This window comes from Eubalaena glacialis, chromosome 15, assembly GCF_028564815.1.
Source record: "Eubalaena glacialis isolate mEubGla1 chromosome 15, mEubGla1.1.hap2.+ XY, whole genome shotgun sequence".
In the NCBI taxonomy this organism is placed as follows: domain Eukaryota; kingdom Metazoa; phylum Chordata; class Mammalia; order Artiodactyla; family Balaenidae; genus Eubalaena; species Eubalaena glacialis.
In genome coordinates this window covers 66,706,744-66,720,790 of record NC_083730.1, presented here as the reverse complement: position 1 = coordinate 66,720,790, position 14,047 = coordinate 66,706,744, and the positions used below count along the sequence as shown (strand labels likewise).

Below are 14,047 nucleotides of genomic sequence, written 5' to 3'. Positions count from 1 at the left end.
GGCTCGCCAGCTTGGCAGGCTTTCAGGCCCTGCGTTCAAGCCTTTGCTTCACTCGTGGCTCATCCCTTTCTGTGTGCAAAATCCTCACCCTTCAAAGTTGGCCTCCCCCAGGAAGTCATCCCGGCCAGAACCGGTCGGCCCAGGCTCCTGGCTCCCACGGTCTGCATGCTGGTCAGTCATATGGGTGCCTATGAACCCCCAGCTTCCTCAGCCTGGTATTCACCTGGCACAGGCTGGGCAGACAGACGATCGTCCACTCCACCTGCACTCAGTCTCCCGATGGAGATGTGGTGGTTGGTACAGACGTGGGCCCTGCCCTCAACACCTGAACTCACCATCAAGTGCAAGGTGGCTGCGACAGGACACAGGTGGGGGGGCTGTGGGTCTGAGACGAGGCTGGGGACGGTCCTGTCCTGTGGGCACCAGACACAGGTGGTACACGGATGGGGTGGGTAGAGATTTGTGACATTCAGGCATTCAGGTGGTGCCCCCACAGAGGTGGGGCTGTGGGGCGGGAAGCAGCTCTGGGGGGAGATGAGGGAGTTTGAGATGCCTGTCCATGAACCCAGTCTAGCTAGGGTGATGCCTCTAAAGTCAGGAGCTGGGCGGACAGTGCAGCCACACAGACCTCTGCTGGCCTCCATTGCTGGCAGCCAACGGGGGTTCCATGGGAGGGGCCCGGGCACTGCTGAATTCAAGGCCATGGCCAGGCAGAGCTGCCCAGAAGTGGTTGGCCTTTTTACTTGTCCCAGAGAAGTGTTTGCATTCATGACCACATGGGTGCAACTTCCCTGCCACCCTCCCCAACTGTGCCTCTGTCCTGCACCAGCATGGCTCAGGGAAGGGCCCTAACCTCCGAAGCTCCCTCCCATCCCAACTTCTGCTAGCCTGGTGATGCCCACAGCCTTGGGCCTTTCAGTGGCCCTTATTCCAGGCCCCCTCCTCCAGCCCCACCCTTCCGGATGGAGCCCCCGCATAACTGAGGCAGGACGCCACCTCCCCTCCTCAGCAGCTGCCCTCTCCCTGCCCAGGCCCTTCCACCAACTCTCAGGTCCTCAAAAGCCCAGCTCATCTTTTCGGGGACCTGTCTGCCCCACTTTTTGTTCCATCCCCAGCCCTGCCCGCCCTGCCCACCCTATGGGCCTGGGGTTGGGTCTGACCCCTCTGCTTCCTGGGCCCAGGGTTCCTCTTCCTCCTGGTCCCCCTAGGCCCTCCTCACCCCCTTTCTCTGCTGCCCCTGCTCTGCTCTGTGCTGTTACCCCACCCCTCCCGATGCAGGAGCTCCCATGACTCCAGCCCTGACTCCACCTTCTGGACTTTCTCCTTGGTGCCTAGCAGCCTCCAGCCCATCGTCACACCTTGACAGCGGCTGCAGGCAGGGTCTCAGTCCCGGAGCTGTCCCCCCACCACCACCATACCGCCTCCCTCAGCCTCCCCCACCTGCCTTTACCTCCATATTCTCTCGCAGAGCCATTCTGCTCCCGGCATCTCTCCAGTCTGTTTCTACAGGGCCCCCTTCACCCAGGCCTCTCTGGTCCAGACCGAGTCTACTCACAGGCCTCAAGCATCCGGCTCCGCAGTCGCTGCAGGCTTTGATTGCGCCCGGCGCTCGGGAGGCGCTGACCACACAGCCGGACATAGAAGGGCCTCACGGGGGGAGCAGAGGCCGGCTTGCAGCCTTGACCTGGCGGTTCCGAGGCGCCGCTGGCCAGGGGGCTTTCGTGCGTCGCGCCTGGCCCCCACCGGCTTCCCGCCCCGGGCCTGGCCTCGCCGGGAGCGCGCAGGGGCCGCTTCTCTGGTGGGTGTCTGGGGAAGGGAGGGAAAGGCAAGGCGACCGGTGATTCCTCGGGAGGGCCCCTTCCAAATTCACCCCCAAGTTTGCGCGCGGCCGCGTGGGGGCGGGGGCCGCGCGGAGGGGCGGTGGCGCGGCCGGAGGGTGGGGTCTGGCGCGCGGGGCGGGCGCTGCCGCCTGGCCGGCCGCGGCTGGCCCTGGATCAGGGAGCCGATGTGGAATTTCCTGCCCGGCCCGGCGCCCCTCCTGCCGCCCCCCGCCCGGCCGCGCACTCCGCTTCCGGCCGCTCTCGCTGCGGCCGCAACCGCGCCCGCGCCCGCCCCGCGCCTGCCCCGCGCCGCATGGAGGGCGCAGGGCCCCAGGGGGCCGGGCCGGCGCGGCGCCGGGGAGCCGGGGGGCCGCCGCCGCCGCTGCCGCCGCTGCTGCTGCTGCTCTGGCTACTGCCCGGCCCCGCGGCGCCCCAGGAGCTGAGCCCGCGCGGCCGCAACGTGTGCCGCGCGCCCGGGTAGGAGCCGGCCGGGCTGGGGGAGGGGGCCGGAGGGACGCCCGGGGCCGGGGGGAGGGGACGCCCAGGACCTCCCTGAGCCAAACGCGCGGGCCCCTCGGGCCGCCCTCGCCGACGCCGGCTCCGCTCCAGGCCGAGCCCGGGCGCCGGGCCACGACGGTGCGTCCGAGGATACCCCGGGCGAGAAGCGGGCGAGGGTAGAGCGGAGGGCAGCGGACGCCCGGAGGGCTGACACACGGGGTCCGAAATTTCAGACCCAGGAAAAGGGACCCTTGGGCCGGATTGTGAAGGCCGCAAGAAGACGGGAAGCGCATTCCAAGCCCATGGCATGGCATGTGCAAGCGCCCAGGCACACGAGTGTGGCTCGAGCCGTGATGGAGGGAGGGTGAGCGTCCAGGAGAGATGGAGCGAGGCTCCTGAGAAGAGGGAGCCGCGGAGGTCTTGAGGCAGGCGAGTCGGAAGGACAGATTTGTGTCTTAGAAAGAGCGGGCGCGGGTGGGAAGAGGGTGGTAATGGAGGTGGGCGTCGAGGAGCCTGAGCTCAGAGTGGACCAGAAGCGGGAATAGAAAGGACAATGACGTGCGCCGGCATCGGGAGGATGGGGGACTCCCGGGTGGGGATACGGGGTGCAGAGGGGCGGCGCAGAGGTGGGCGCCACGAGGAGCCGGGCTGGGGAAGCCAGTGTGGGACAGGAGGGGACAGGCCCTGCCGGAGGGCGCCGGGCCCAGGACCTTGCGCGGAGGGCGAAGAGCGCAGGCCAGGACCCAGGAGTGGGCGCAGGAGTCGGAGGACCCGGTCGGTCTGTCAGACGCCACTGCGAGGTCAAGGGCATCTCCGCGCCGGGGCGAGGAGCCGGCGTGAGGGGGTGCCTTGGCGCGGGCGGGGGGCGCCAGGCAGGCGGGAAGCTGGAGAAGCATCACGGGCTCCTGGCGGGTGCGGTGGGGGCGCCCTGGGCCGCAGGGCCCAGGGAGGCCGCGTCTGGGGGCAGGCGGTCGCGGCAGACAAGAGGCTGTGAGGGGCCGCGCGGGGTTTCCGAGCTCGGATCCCGAGGCGCGCAGACCCCTCCCCGCTGCGAGCCCCGCCTCTGGGGCGGGGGCCGGCCTGGCCCGCCATCTGCTTCACATCGACGCCGCCGCCGCCGCCTCCCGGGCCTCCCGGGCCTCCCCGGCCCCAGGAATGCAGCGGCTGTGGCGGGCGGGGCCGCCTGGAGAGGGGGAGGGCGCGATCGTCGCCGGCCCTGTCCCTCCGCCACGGCCCTCCTTTCCTGTGGGGGTCCGTGCCGGCGGGTGCGGGGGGAATCCGATGGCAGGCCAGAGCTGTCCGGAGCCTGCTCCACTCCGCCTCTCCCCGAGATGTCCCATCACGCGGCCTGTTCCAGTAGCCAAGAGCCTGGGTTGGGTTTCAGATCCTGGTGCCACCTCTCCCCATCTGAGTGGCCCCGGGCACAACGCTTAACCTTTCTGGGCCAGTCCATACTCCTGTCCAGTGGGGTTGGTGGTGGTAGAGGAGGAATGACTGTGATCCTGTGTGGAGCTGGTTAATGGGAAAGACGGCACTCCCCCATCCCCCCCAGGGTCTGGACCATCTCTTCATTACCTTCCCAAGGCTGGGCCTTGCCAGGCTCCCACTAGCGTTCCCTCCCCCCGGAGTCAGGAGGACTAGGGCAGGGAGCAGCTCTCAGTCAGTAAAATCCCATACACTTACTGTGTGCAGGCTTCTTGTTGGTGCAGGGATACAGCTCTCCTGTGTGGAGGAGACACAGCAAATCATCTGACATCTGGCAAGGGCTGGGGAGGAGGTGTTCAGTTGGGGGGAGACCCAGTGGGAAGTGATGAGTGAGAGAGGCCCGTGGGAGAGGAGGCAGAGCAGGGTGGCGTCTGGGGCAGGGCCCTGAGTGCAGAGGGCCTGTTGGAAGCACAGGAAGGAGCCCTGGGGGCTGGGACGGGGATGGTGGAGGAGAGGCCACAGGGCGATGGGAACCCCCGTGGGCTTTGCACAGAAGAGGGGCAGGATGTGACCTGGGTTGGCTGTCAGGTGGCAGATGAAGTGGAGCAGGAGGGCAGAAGGTGGGAGAGAACCAGGGAGGGTGAGGGTGGCTCTCACAAGGTTGGGCGGGGGACAAGTGGCCTGTCCCATCCTACATCCAGTTTGGAAGGTAGAGCTGGCATGTTTCTCAATTGATCCACTCTGGGAGAGAGCAGAGTCCCCTCCCAACCTCCCAGCCTGGAAGGACAGTCTTTACCCGGAGATGGAGAAGACTCGGGGTGGGGGGCGCTAGTCGGGAGGAGGGCCCCCCTCGAGGCCTCTGAAGCATTGTCAGTGTCTCGATGGGACCTAGGGAGCTTCCCCAGGGAGCTAGAGTGGACAGAGCAGGGGAGGGAGGCAGGGGGTGGGGCAGAAACCAGGGGAGGGGTGCCCAGGGGGGAAGGAGGAGAGTGGGGCAGGCATGGAGTCCCAGGGGGCGTGGAGGCAGAGGAGCTTCCTGTCTGGACGGGAGAGAACGGAACAGACACTGGCACAGTGAGCAGGCAGTGCTCTTGGGGAGCTTTGCCGAGGTGGCTTGGGCAGGTTCAAGATGAAATTTTAAATCACCGCAGCTTCATTTGCAGTAACAGTGATCTATTACTGCTGAGGGGGCAGCCTGCAGCACAGCCTGCTTGCTGAGCAGCCTGGATTGACACCCCAGGGTCCTGCCCTAGTGTAGGAGCTACCCCTGCACTGGGCCATCTTTCTTGTCATCTCACTTTCATAAGATCTGGGAAAATGGGCCTGCCAACCTAGCCTGGCCTTTTCTGCCAGCCCGTCCCAGAAGGAGAAGTCCCACAGACTCATCCTCCACGTGGGCTCTGTCCTGCCGGGGAGCAGGCTTGTTAGCTCTGTTGGGTGGGGCCTGGGCACCAGCCATGCTGGGGGGACCAGGTGAACTCAGGGACTTCCTAGAGCCTGCTCAGCATGGGCTGGAGCTCACAGCACAGCCTCGGCTGAGCTCATAGTTTGTGCTGGACACATCTTGACTCTCTTAATCCTCCTGCCAAACCTATGGGCCCCATTCTACAGATTTAGCAGCTGGAGCTCAGAGAGGTAAAGTTCTGTGCCCAAGGTCACACAGCAAGTGGCAGACCCAGGCATCCAATCCACCTTAGTGTGGCCCTAAAACCAGGCTCCCAACCCGATTACAGAGCCATGCAGCCAGGTCGTCTAGGATGGAAGGTGGTCAGTGTTCCTGGGCCATCCCAGCAGGCCATCTGGTGAGGCTGCCTGCAGGAGGGACCTCTACAGAGGCTCTCCATCCAGAGACCTGGGTTCAGACTGGCAGAAGAGGCAGGAGGGTGATGGGCCCTCGGACCTGGGTCTCCCTACAGATGGCCATCTTGGAGCCCCAGGACAGGGCTGGGTGGGTGGGGACAATGGGGGCCAGAAAATCCAGGCCTGCTTAGTGTTCCTGTCTCTGGTTTCCAGTTTTATTTGTGGAAAATAAGCTGGCCCATTCCTTGAAGTTTGGGGTTTTATGGGTCCTGTTCCCCAGGTCCCATATCTTTGGCCCAAAGGAGAATCCAGCCCTTTCTGGGAGAGGGGGCTCCCTTGGAGTCCGGGGGCCCCATCCAGGGTGTGGTGATCATTTCGAGCTGGGAACGGTTGGGGGGCATCTTCTGAGGGGTGTGATATGGGGCAGCTGCAGCCTTTCCCTTCTCAGGCCATCCCACCCCCACCCCAGGGTCCTCAGGCACCTCCCACCTCCTCCCACCACTACATCCCGGTTCTAGATTCACATCCTTCCCAAGAGGCCCTCTCCTTTTCTCTGAAGTGTGAATGGTGGCTGTGTGCCTTTTGCATTTGGCTGAAGTTCTAGGTCTAATGGGACCCTGCAGAACTGCAGCCTGAGTGTCTGTTCCTTCTCAGCCTCCTTTGCCCCACAGTGTGGGCACACCCCACCTCAGCCCTCAAGGCCCTCACCAGTGGCCATGGCTTCACTTGGGCAGGGCCTCCAAACCTTTGTGCCTACACACCTCATCAGCCCAGGGCTTGGGCGGCTGCACCACCCTGATATGGGACACAAATTTTTTACCTCCTGTACCATGTAAAGCCAAATAAAATTAAACAAGATTTTATGAAATTTCACGGAGAGGACATTCTAATGTTGCCTTCCTCCAGCCCAAGTCTCGCCCTGGTGCTCTGCAGCCCTCAGTTTTACTCTCCTTACTCAGATGGAGGACTCCCTGGGTGTACCTTGCCCCTCCCCAAGTGGACACCTTGCTGTGTCCACCTCGCTCAGAGGCTACCTATCTGCTTTGGTGCACCAGTTGGGCATCCAGATGTGCCCACCCGGCCAGCCAGTCCTGGCACTGTCCAGGTCACGTCATATCTGGATCCCTGACACCCATCTGGCCAGACCCCCACCCCCAGGGATGCCCTAGACCTCTATGCCTGAGCAGGTCCTGGAGGCCCAGGGACCTTTGCCCCACCCCCACCTCACTGCTGCCCCTTCTGGGACATGTGGGTGGTCTCTTCTCTGGCCTAGTGGATGGGGGAAGAGGGCACAGATCAGGAGGAGTGGCGAGACCCCTTGTAGAGGGAACTGGGAAGTTCTTGGAGGTGGTCTGCCATCTGCCGCCTCCCAGTGTCCGTTCTAGAGGGCTGGAATTTGTGTCTTATTCGCATCGAGTCTCCCGAACCTACAGCAGTGCCGGGCACACAGCAGGGCCTTGCTAACCACCTCCCTAGGGCAGGGTGGAGGTTGCTGGGGGACCCAGCGAGGACTAGGAGTGGGTCCCGAGCTCAGGCGCCCTCTCTCTGCCTGCAGCTCCCAGGAGCTCACTTGCTGCGCTGGCTGGAGGCAGCAGGGGGACGAGTGTGGGATCGGTGAGTAGGGCACCCTGGGACTTGGGCAGGGGGCGGGGTCACGGAGAGGAGGGTTAGTGTGGGGGCTGAACTCGCAACAACTTGGGCGCGTCTCGTCCGCAGCTGTGTGCGAAGGCAACTCCACGTGCTCGGAGAACGAGGTGTGCGTGCGGCCGGGCGAGTGCCGCTGCCGCCATGGCTACTTCGGTGCCAACTGCGACACCAGTGAGCGCGGATTGTGGCGGGCACGGGGCAGTGGGGCAGGATCCCAGAGATGGGCGGGGCCTGAACTGGAGGCGGGGCCTGTGAGTGGGCGGGGCCTGAGTCAGGAGCGGGTCCCCGGGGGCGGGGGGCTGGACGCGGGCAGGTTCAGGCTGGGTCTGGGCCCCCTCTCGAGCACCTGGGCCTCCCACCCTCTCCGCTCGCTCTGCAGAGTGCCCGCGCCAGTTCTGGGGTCCCGACTGCAAGGAGCTGTGTGTCTGCCACCCACACGGGCAGTGCGAGGACGTGACGGGCCAGTGTACATGTCACGCGCGGCGCTGGGGCGCACGCTGCGAGCATGCGTGCCAATGCCAGCACGGCGCGTGCCACCCGCGGAGCGGCGCGTGTCGCTGCGAGCCTGGCTGGTGGGGCCCACAGTGCGCCAGCGCGTGCTACTGCAGCGCCACGTCGCGCTGCGACCCACAGACGGGCGCGTGCCTCTGCCACGCAGGCTGGTGGGGCCGCAGCTGCAACAACCAGTGTGCCTGCAACACGTCGCCGTGCGAGCAACAGAGCGGCCGCTGCCAGTGCCGCGAGCGCACGTTCGGCGCGCGCTGCGAGCGCTATTGCCAGTGCTTCCGCGGCCGCTGCCATCCGGTGGACGGCACGTGCGCGTGCGAGCCCGGTTACCGGGGCAAGTACTGCCGCGAGCCTTGCCCTGCCGGCTTCTACGGCCTGGGCTGCCGCCGCCGGTAAGCGCGGGCCCCGGCCGGGGAGGGAGAGGAGGGGCAGGCGCCGAGGGAGCCGGGGTGAGGCGGCCCGGACCCCGCCTAGCCTCCCGCCCCTTCCCCAGATGCGGCCAGTGCAAGGGCCAGCAGCCATGCACGGTGGCCGAGGGCCGTTGCCTGACGTGCGAGCCCGGCTGGAATGGCACCAAGTGCGACCAGCCGTGCGCCACCGGCTTCTACGGCGAGGGCTGCGGCCACCGCTGCCCGCCGTGTCGCGACGGACACGCCTGCAACCACGTCACCGGCAAGTGCACGCGCTGCAACGCGGGCTGGATCGGTGACCGGTGAGCAACCCGTGTCCGCCCCAGACACGCAGCCCCCAGCCGGCCTCCCCCGATTGCCCTCCGCGGAGGGCTCTGTGGGCTTAAGGGTCGTTTGCCCTGTTTCCGCTGACGCCCCCTCCCCGCGTTCCGAGGTGTGAGACCAAGTGCAGCAATGGCACCTACGGCGAGGACTGCGCGTTCGTGTGCGCCGACTGCGGCAGCGGCCACTGCGACTTCCAGTCGGGACGTTGCCTATGCAGCCCGGGCGTCCACGGGCCCCAGTGAGTGCCCGGGGACCCAAGGGGTTTGAGGGGTCTGTATCCGGCACTGGGCTCCAGCCAGACCCCAGGTGCTGCTGCGTTGGCCGACCAGGCGGGACCCAGGCTTGGCCCCTCAGCCTTGGCCCCCATACTTCAGCTAGGGAGCGACAACAGGCTCTTTGGGGCAGTTTCCTGCCCTGGGGTGGAGCCGGCGCTCGAGCGGGATCTGGCGACCAGGTCAGCCTGTGGCCAGTGGGCTCCTTGAAGGCTGCAGGGCTGAGGTGACCCGGAGATGATGTGGAATGAGCAGGGACCTCCACGTACAGCCAAGGGTCTCGTCTGGCAGCCCCTTTTTCCCCCACAGAAGAGTCAGCCCCAGCAATGGGCACTGCGGCCAGTGTCCACGACCCGTCCCCCAGACTCCGTCTCGCTGGAGTGCACACATTTGTTTCCAAAACATTGATCGCTCAGGGTGTGCTGGAGGTGGGGGTCGGCTGCAGTCCCCAGAGAATGGAGAACCCGGGGCTGGGGCTGGCTGGTCGCGGGGGCGAGGGCGGGAGGCGTAACCGAGGGCCGCTTGGCGCTCCCAGACCCCACGCCCCTCCCTGACCTCGCGCCCCCGCAGCTGTAACCTGACTTGCCCGCCCGGGCTCCACGGCGTGGACTGCGCCCAGGCCTGCAGCTGCCACGAGGACTCGTGCGACCCGGTCACCGGTGCCTGCCGCCTGGGTGAGTGGGTGGGGGCGACCCGGCGGGGGCGCGGGGGCTGCCGGCACCTCGCTGACCCTGTGACCCCCACAGAGACCAACCAGCGAAAGGGCGTGATGGGCGCGGGCGCACTGCTCGCCCTGCTCCTCGGCCTGCTGCTCTCGTTGCTCGGCTGCTGCTGCGCCTGCCGCGGCAAGGACCCCGCGCGCGGGTGAGGCTTCCAGGTCCCTCCCTCCCCCAGTTCCAGCCGCGCGGGGTCTGCAGCACGGCGCGCCCTTCCCGGCCCCGCCCTGGGGGGCCCCGCCCTTCGTTAGCTCAGGCCCCGCCCCCCCTGAGGTTCTGCTCCCGTGGGCCTCTCCCGGTCTTAGGCCCCGCCCCTCCACTCAGGCCCCGCCCTCCCTGTGGGTGGGCTCCCACGGGCTCGCCCCACCCCTCTGGCACAGGCGCGGCTCCGCCCCCTCGCTCAGACCCCGCCCCCGCAGGGAGCTCTCGCTTGGGAGGAAGAAGGCGCCGCAGCGCCTATGCGGGCGCTTCAGCCGCATCAGCATGAAGCTGCCCCGGATCCCGCTCCGCAGGCAGAAGCTGCCCAAGGTCGTAGGTAAGGATGACGTAGGTAAGGAGTCTCCGAGGAACACCCCCCGACGCAGGAGGCTGCTGGGAAATGGGTGTGACGGGGTCGGTGTAGGAACTGCGGGGCCTTGAGTGTCGATGTGGGGGTGTAGGGAGGTGCGACCAGGGGGAGGAAAGAAGGAATGTGGATTCAGGGGTGCCCTGGAGGAAGGCAGGGGTCCTACGTGTGCGGGCAGGTGTGGGCCCTGTCTCGGTGACTGTGACTGCATGTGTGGTGTGGTGGAGCAGTGTGGACTGGCCATCCGCGGCCGTCAGGCCCCCGCAGTCTGCGGGAGTGAGTACACTGTCAGTCCTGATGCGAGCCGCAGGTGGACGCGGGCACCTGTGAGTGGGAATGCCCTGCCACAGGAAGACCCGCCCCTGGCCCGGATCCCCAGCTGTGCCCTGGGTCTTTCCTGGAAAGTGGGCAGGCTGGTCCCTCGGCCCCCACCCTACCTCAGGACGGGGCTGGGTGCGGGGCGGTGCTGCTTCTCTCCTGCCTGCACTGACTCACACCGGGGTGGAGTCTCTCTGCGTCTTTCCCACTTGTTTCCAAAGATGAGGGGGATGGGGAGATGAAGTCTCCTGGGAGGTAAAGATGCAGACAGCTGAGAAAACCCCTGGGCCCACTCAGCAGAGTGGGATCTATGGGCACAGATGTGGGGGCTGGAACCCACATCCCATTTGTGAGAGGGGGACAGGCTGGCCAGCCTCTGGGATTCCCCGGTTGTGGGGTCTATGTCTGTGGAGGCCGTGCCTAGGGGTGCAGCCTGCTGAGATGGCTGAGCCAAAGGGTGGCTTCACCACTGCACATTTGCATTCAAAAACTGCTGCAAGACAGGGTCTGAAGCGTGGCTTGGAGGCCCTGATGGCCTCTCCCAGCCAGGTGCTCTCTCTTTTCCCAACTTTCGGCCCGACCTCGCTCAGCTCCCTGGCCGTACACTAGCCTGTTGAATTGCCTGTCCCACCCACTATCTTGGGGTAGGGCTGGCTTGGGTCCCTCCATCATTTGTGGCAGGAGGGCTTGCAAGGGCACTGGCTGGGGCAGGCGGGGCCCCTGGCAGCTATGCCTCCCTCCTTCCCCAGTGGCCCATCACGACCTGGATAACACGCTCAACTGCAGCTTCCTGGAGCCGCCCTCGGGGCTGGAGCAGCCCTCGCCATCATGGTCCTCCCGGGCCTCCTTCTCCTCCTTTGACACCACGGATGAAGGCCCTGTATACTGCGTACCCCACGAGGGTGAGTACCCCTCTGCTTGGCGTGAGGACCCCTCTCGCTCTGACCCAGTGAAAGGTTCCAACTGAAATATCTATGCTCTGAGGGACAGGCAGCATGGGGAGGAAGGGCTAGTGATGCTGTTAACTGGGGGGTGGATACACAGTTGAGGTTGCAGAGTGGGCTTCTTTGCTGCCCAGCACCAGACTGGGGTAAGGTCTGGGGAGGTAGCCACAGCCCAGGTTCACTTCTGGGGAGACCAGGCAGAGAAAATTCCGGGCCTGGGGAGGAGGTGGCAGAGGAGACAGGAAATGGGGTTTGCAGGATATGGGGACACACTTTCACCTGAAGCCTTGGCTCACAAACATCAAGAAGCAGCCTGAATAGCTGGGCTTCTGGCCTCTCTCTTCCCCAGACCATCCCCGTGAATGACCTTGGGCAGGTGACTAACCTCTGAGCCTTAGAAGGCCTTTCTCTTAAAGAACTATGAATCGAGGGTCAAATGTGGTGATGGTGGCCCCCCAGGCTGGGGATGTGGTAGGGGAGGGGTGCGAGTCCAGGCCGAGTTGGGGCTGCAGCCCAGGAATGAGCCCCACTACCCCAGCCCTCCGCCCCCGGGGCTCTGAGCTAAGTTTGTGGTCAGTGCAGTGAATGTGCCAGGCATGTCTGGATGCCACGGAGACTGAGCGCCAGCTGGGGCGGGAAGAGGAGGGGAGGTGGGGCGCCAGCGAGGGTTTGCTCTTGGAGGCTGGAGGGCCAAGCTCTTTCCGGAGGAGGTGACCGCCCCGCTCTTCCCTTGTCAGAGGCGGCAACCGAGAGCCGGGACGCGGAGGCCCCCACCGCCCCAGCCCCTGCCCTTACCCCTGCCCCTGCCGAGGCGCTGGCTTCGTCCCCTGCACCGGTGACTACGCCCGCGGAGGAGGCCACGCCCCTCCGCGCGTCCTCCGACAGCGAGCGGTCGGCGTCGAGCGGGGACGGGCCCGGTGGGGCGCTGTATGCGCGTGTGGCCCGGCGCGAGGCCCGGCCGGCCCGGGTCCGGGGCGAGGCCCGAGGCCTGTCGCTTTCGCCATCGCCCGAGCGCAGGAAGCCGCCGCCGCCCGACCCCGCCACCAAGCCCAAGGTGTCCTGGATCCACGGCAAGCACGGTGCCGCCGCCGCGCGTGCGCCGTCGCCGCCACCCGCGGGCCCCGAGGCCGCTCCCAGCCCCAGCAAGAGGAAACGGACGCCCAGCGACACGTCGGCGCGGCCGGACGAGCCCTGCAGCCCCAGGGCCCGCGACCCGACGCCGCGGCCCCCGGGGCTGGCCGAGGAGGGGCCGGCCCTCGCCGCACCCTCGCCGCCCCGGGCTCGGGCGCGTGGCCGTGGCCCGGGCCTCTCAGAGCCCACGGACGCTGGCGGTCCCCCGCGCAGCGCACCTGAGGCCGCCTCCATGCTGGCCGCCGAGCTGCGCGACAAGACTCGCAGCCTGGGCCGCGCCGAGGGGGCCGTGGGCACGCAGGGCCCCCGAGAGAAGCCGGCGCCGCCGCAGAAGGCCAAGCGCTCGGTGCCTCCCGCCTCGCCGGCCCGCGCACCCCCCGCGCCCGAGGCCCCAGGGCCCGAGAAGGCGGCAGCGGGCGCGCCCGGATCCGACACCCCCCGAAAGAAGACCCCCATCCAGAAGCCGCCTCGCAAGAAGAGCCGGGAGGTGGCTGGCGAGCCGGGCCGGGTGGGCGCGCCCACCCTGTAGTAGGGCGGCCCCGCCGTGCCTGCAGCTCCCCGGCTTAGCAGCGCTGCTTGCCACCCCGCGTCCCGTGCGCGCCCGGCGTCTCCCGCGGGGGCCCCAGCCCAGAGCAGCCTGGCGGGAGGCTGTGTCTCACTGGCTCAGGCCCAATGGCCCTCCAGGATGGGGTCCCGCGCTCGGGCAGGAAGCCCCATCCCAGTGGCTAAGGCCTGAGAGACGCTTTGCTGGCCCCTCCCTTCCCATGGCCTGCCTGTGGAGGGCTCCCACCAGCCCGGGTCTCAAAGGCCAAGGGCAGGAGGGCTCTGCCTAAAGAACACCTCTCACTGGCCAAGAGTGCCTTGGCTGGGTCACCTTCTCACTGGCTGAGGCCAGAAGCACTTCCACCCTGGCAGCTTCTCTCTGGCCAGGGCCTGGCGCCTCTGGCTGGAGGTTCCCTTCTGTGACCCTAGCCAGAGGCAACTTCCACTGGCCGAGCCCCAGGGCATCTGGTTGACCGTAGCCTGGGGAGGAGGGCTGGTCTCTGCTCCTCAGGAGGCTTAGCTGTCTCCCCACCCACCCCAGCCCCACCCATGCTCTCCCAGCCCCAGCCTCCCCAGCCCTGGCCCCTCCGCTGTCGAGCTGGTTTTGATGGCCTCCCACCACCCCACATGCCTGGGAATCCGAGGGGCAACTCCAGTGGCCTGTGGAGACGTATTTATAGGCCCCCGGCAGGGCTGCTCCCACCCCATCCGGGTGCCCCAGGATGGGCTCCTCCCGGCAGGGGCTTGGCCAAAGCTTTCTTAATAAAGTGCCTTTTTTCCCCCCGTGCTCTGACTGCTTCCTATCTGCTGGGCCTCTGACAAGGATGTTCCCCCAAAAGAAATTGCGCCAGGACCCCTCGACCCAAGTGGAGCCTGGGAGCCCAGGTGTGGGTCTCCCAGGACCACGTTGGAAGTGGGTCATGTCCATCTGCCCATCCTTCACCTGTTTATCAAGTTTATTGGGCACCCACCTCGGCCCGCCCCATCCTGGACTGGCAACCTGGGATGAAGGGTGTGTAGGAGCAGATAGAGTGGCACCCTTGGCTACGAGGAAGGAGCCGGGGCGTGGGGCTGCTTCTGCCCTGCACCTTCCCCACTGCCCACTGCTGTTACACTTGGGGCCTCGA

General features: G+C 66.5%; 1 protein-coding gene across 1 annotated transcript; it reads left to right on the top strand.

Annotated features, from left to right (window-relative positions):
- Positions 1 to 2,133: 2,133 nt before the first annotated feature.
- Positions 2,134 to 13,703, top strand: SCARF2 (scavenger receptor class F member 2). The gene is made up of 11 exons (XM_061170067.1): positions 2,134 to 2,297; positions 7,099 to 7,157; positions 7,260 to 7,361; positions 7,570 to 8,089; positions 8,191 to 8,409; positions 8,541 to 8,669; positions 9,274 to 9,377; positions 9,450 to 9,567; positions 9,839 to 9,954; positions 11,052 to 11,204; positions 11,984 to 13,703. Exons 1-11 carry the CDS (start codon positions 2,134 to 2,136, stop codon positions 12,904 to 12,906), a joined length of 2,607 nt encoding a protein of 868 aa, XP_061026050.1. The 3' UTR covers positions 12,907 to 13,703.
- Positions 13,704 to 14,047: the final 344 nt, after the last annotated feature.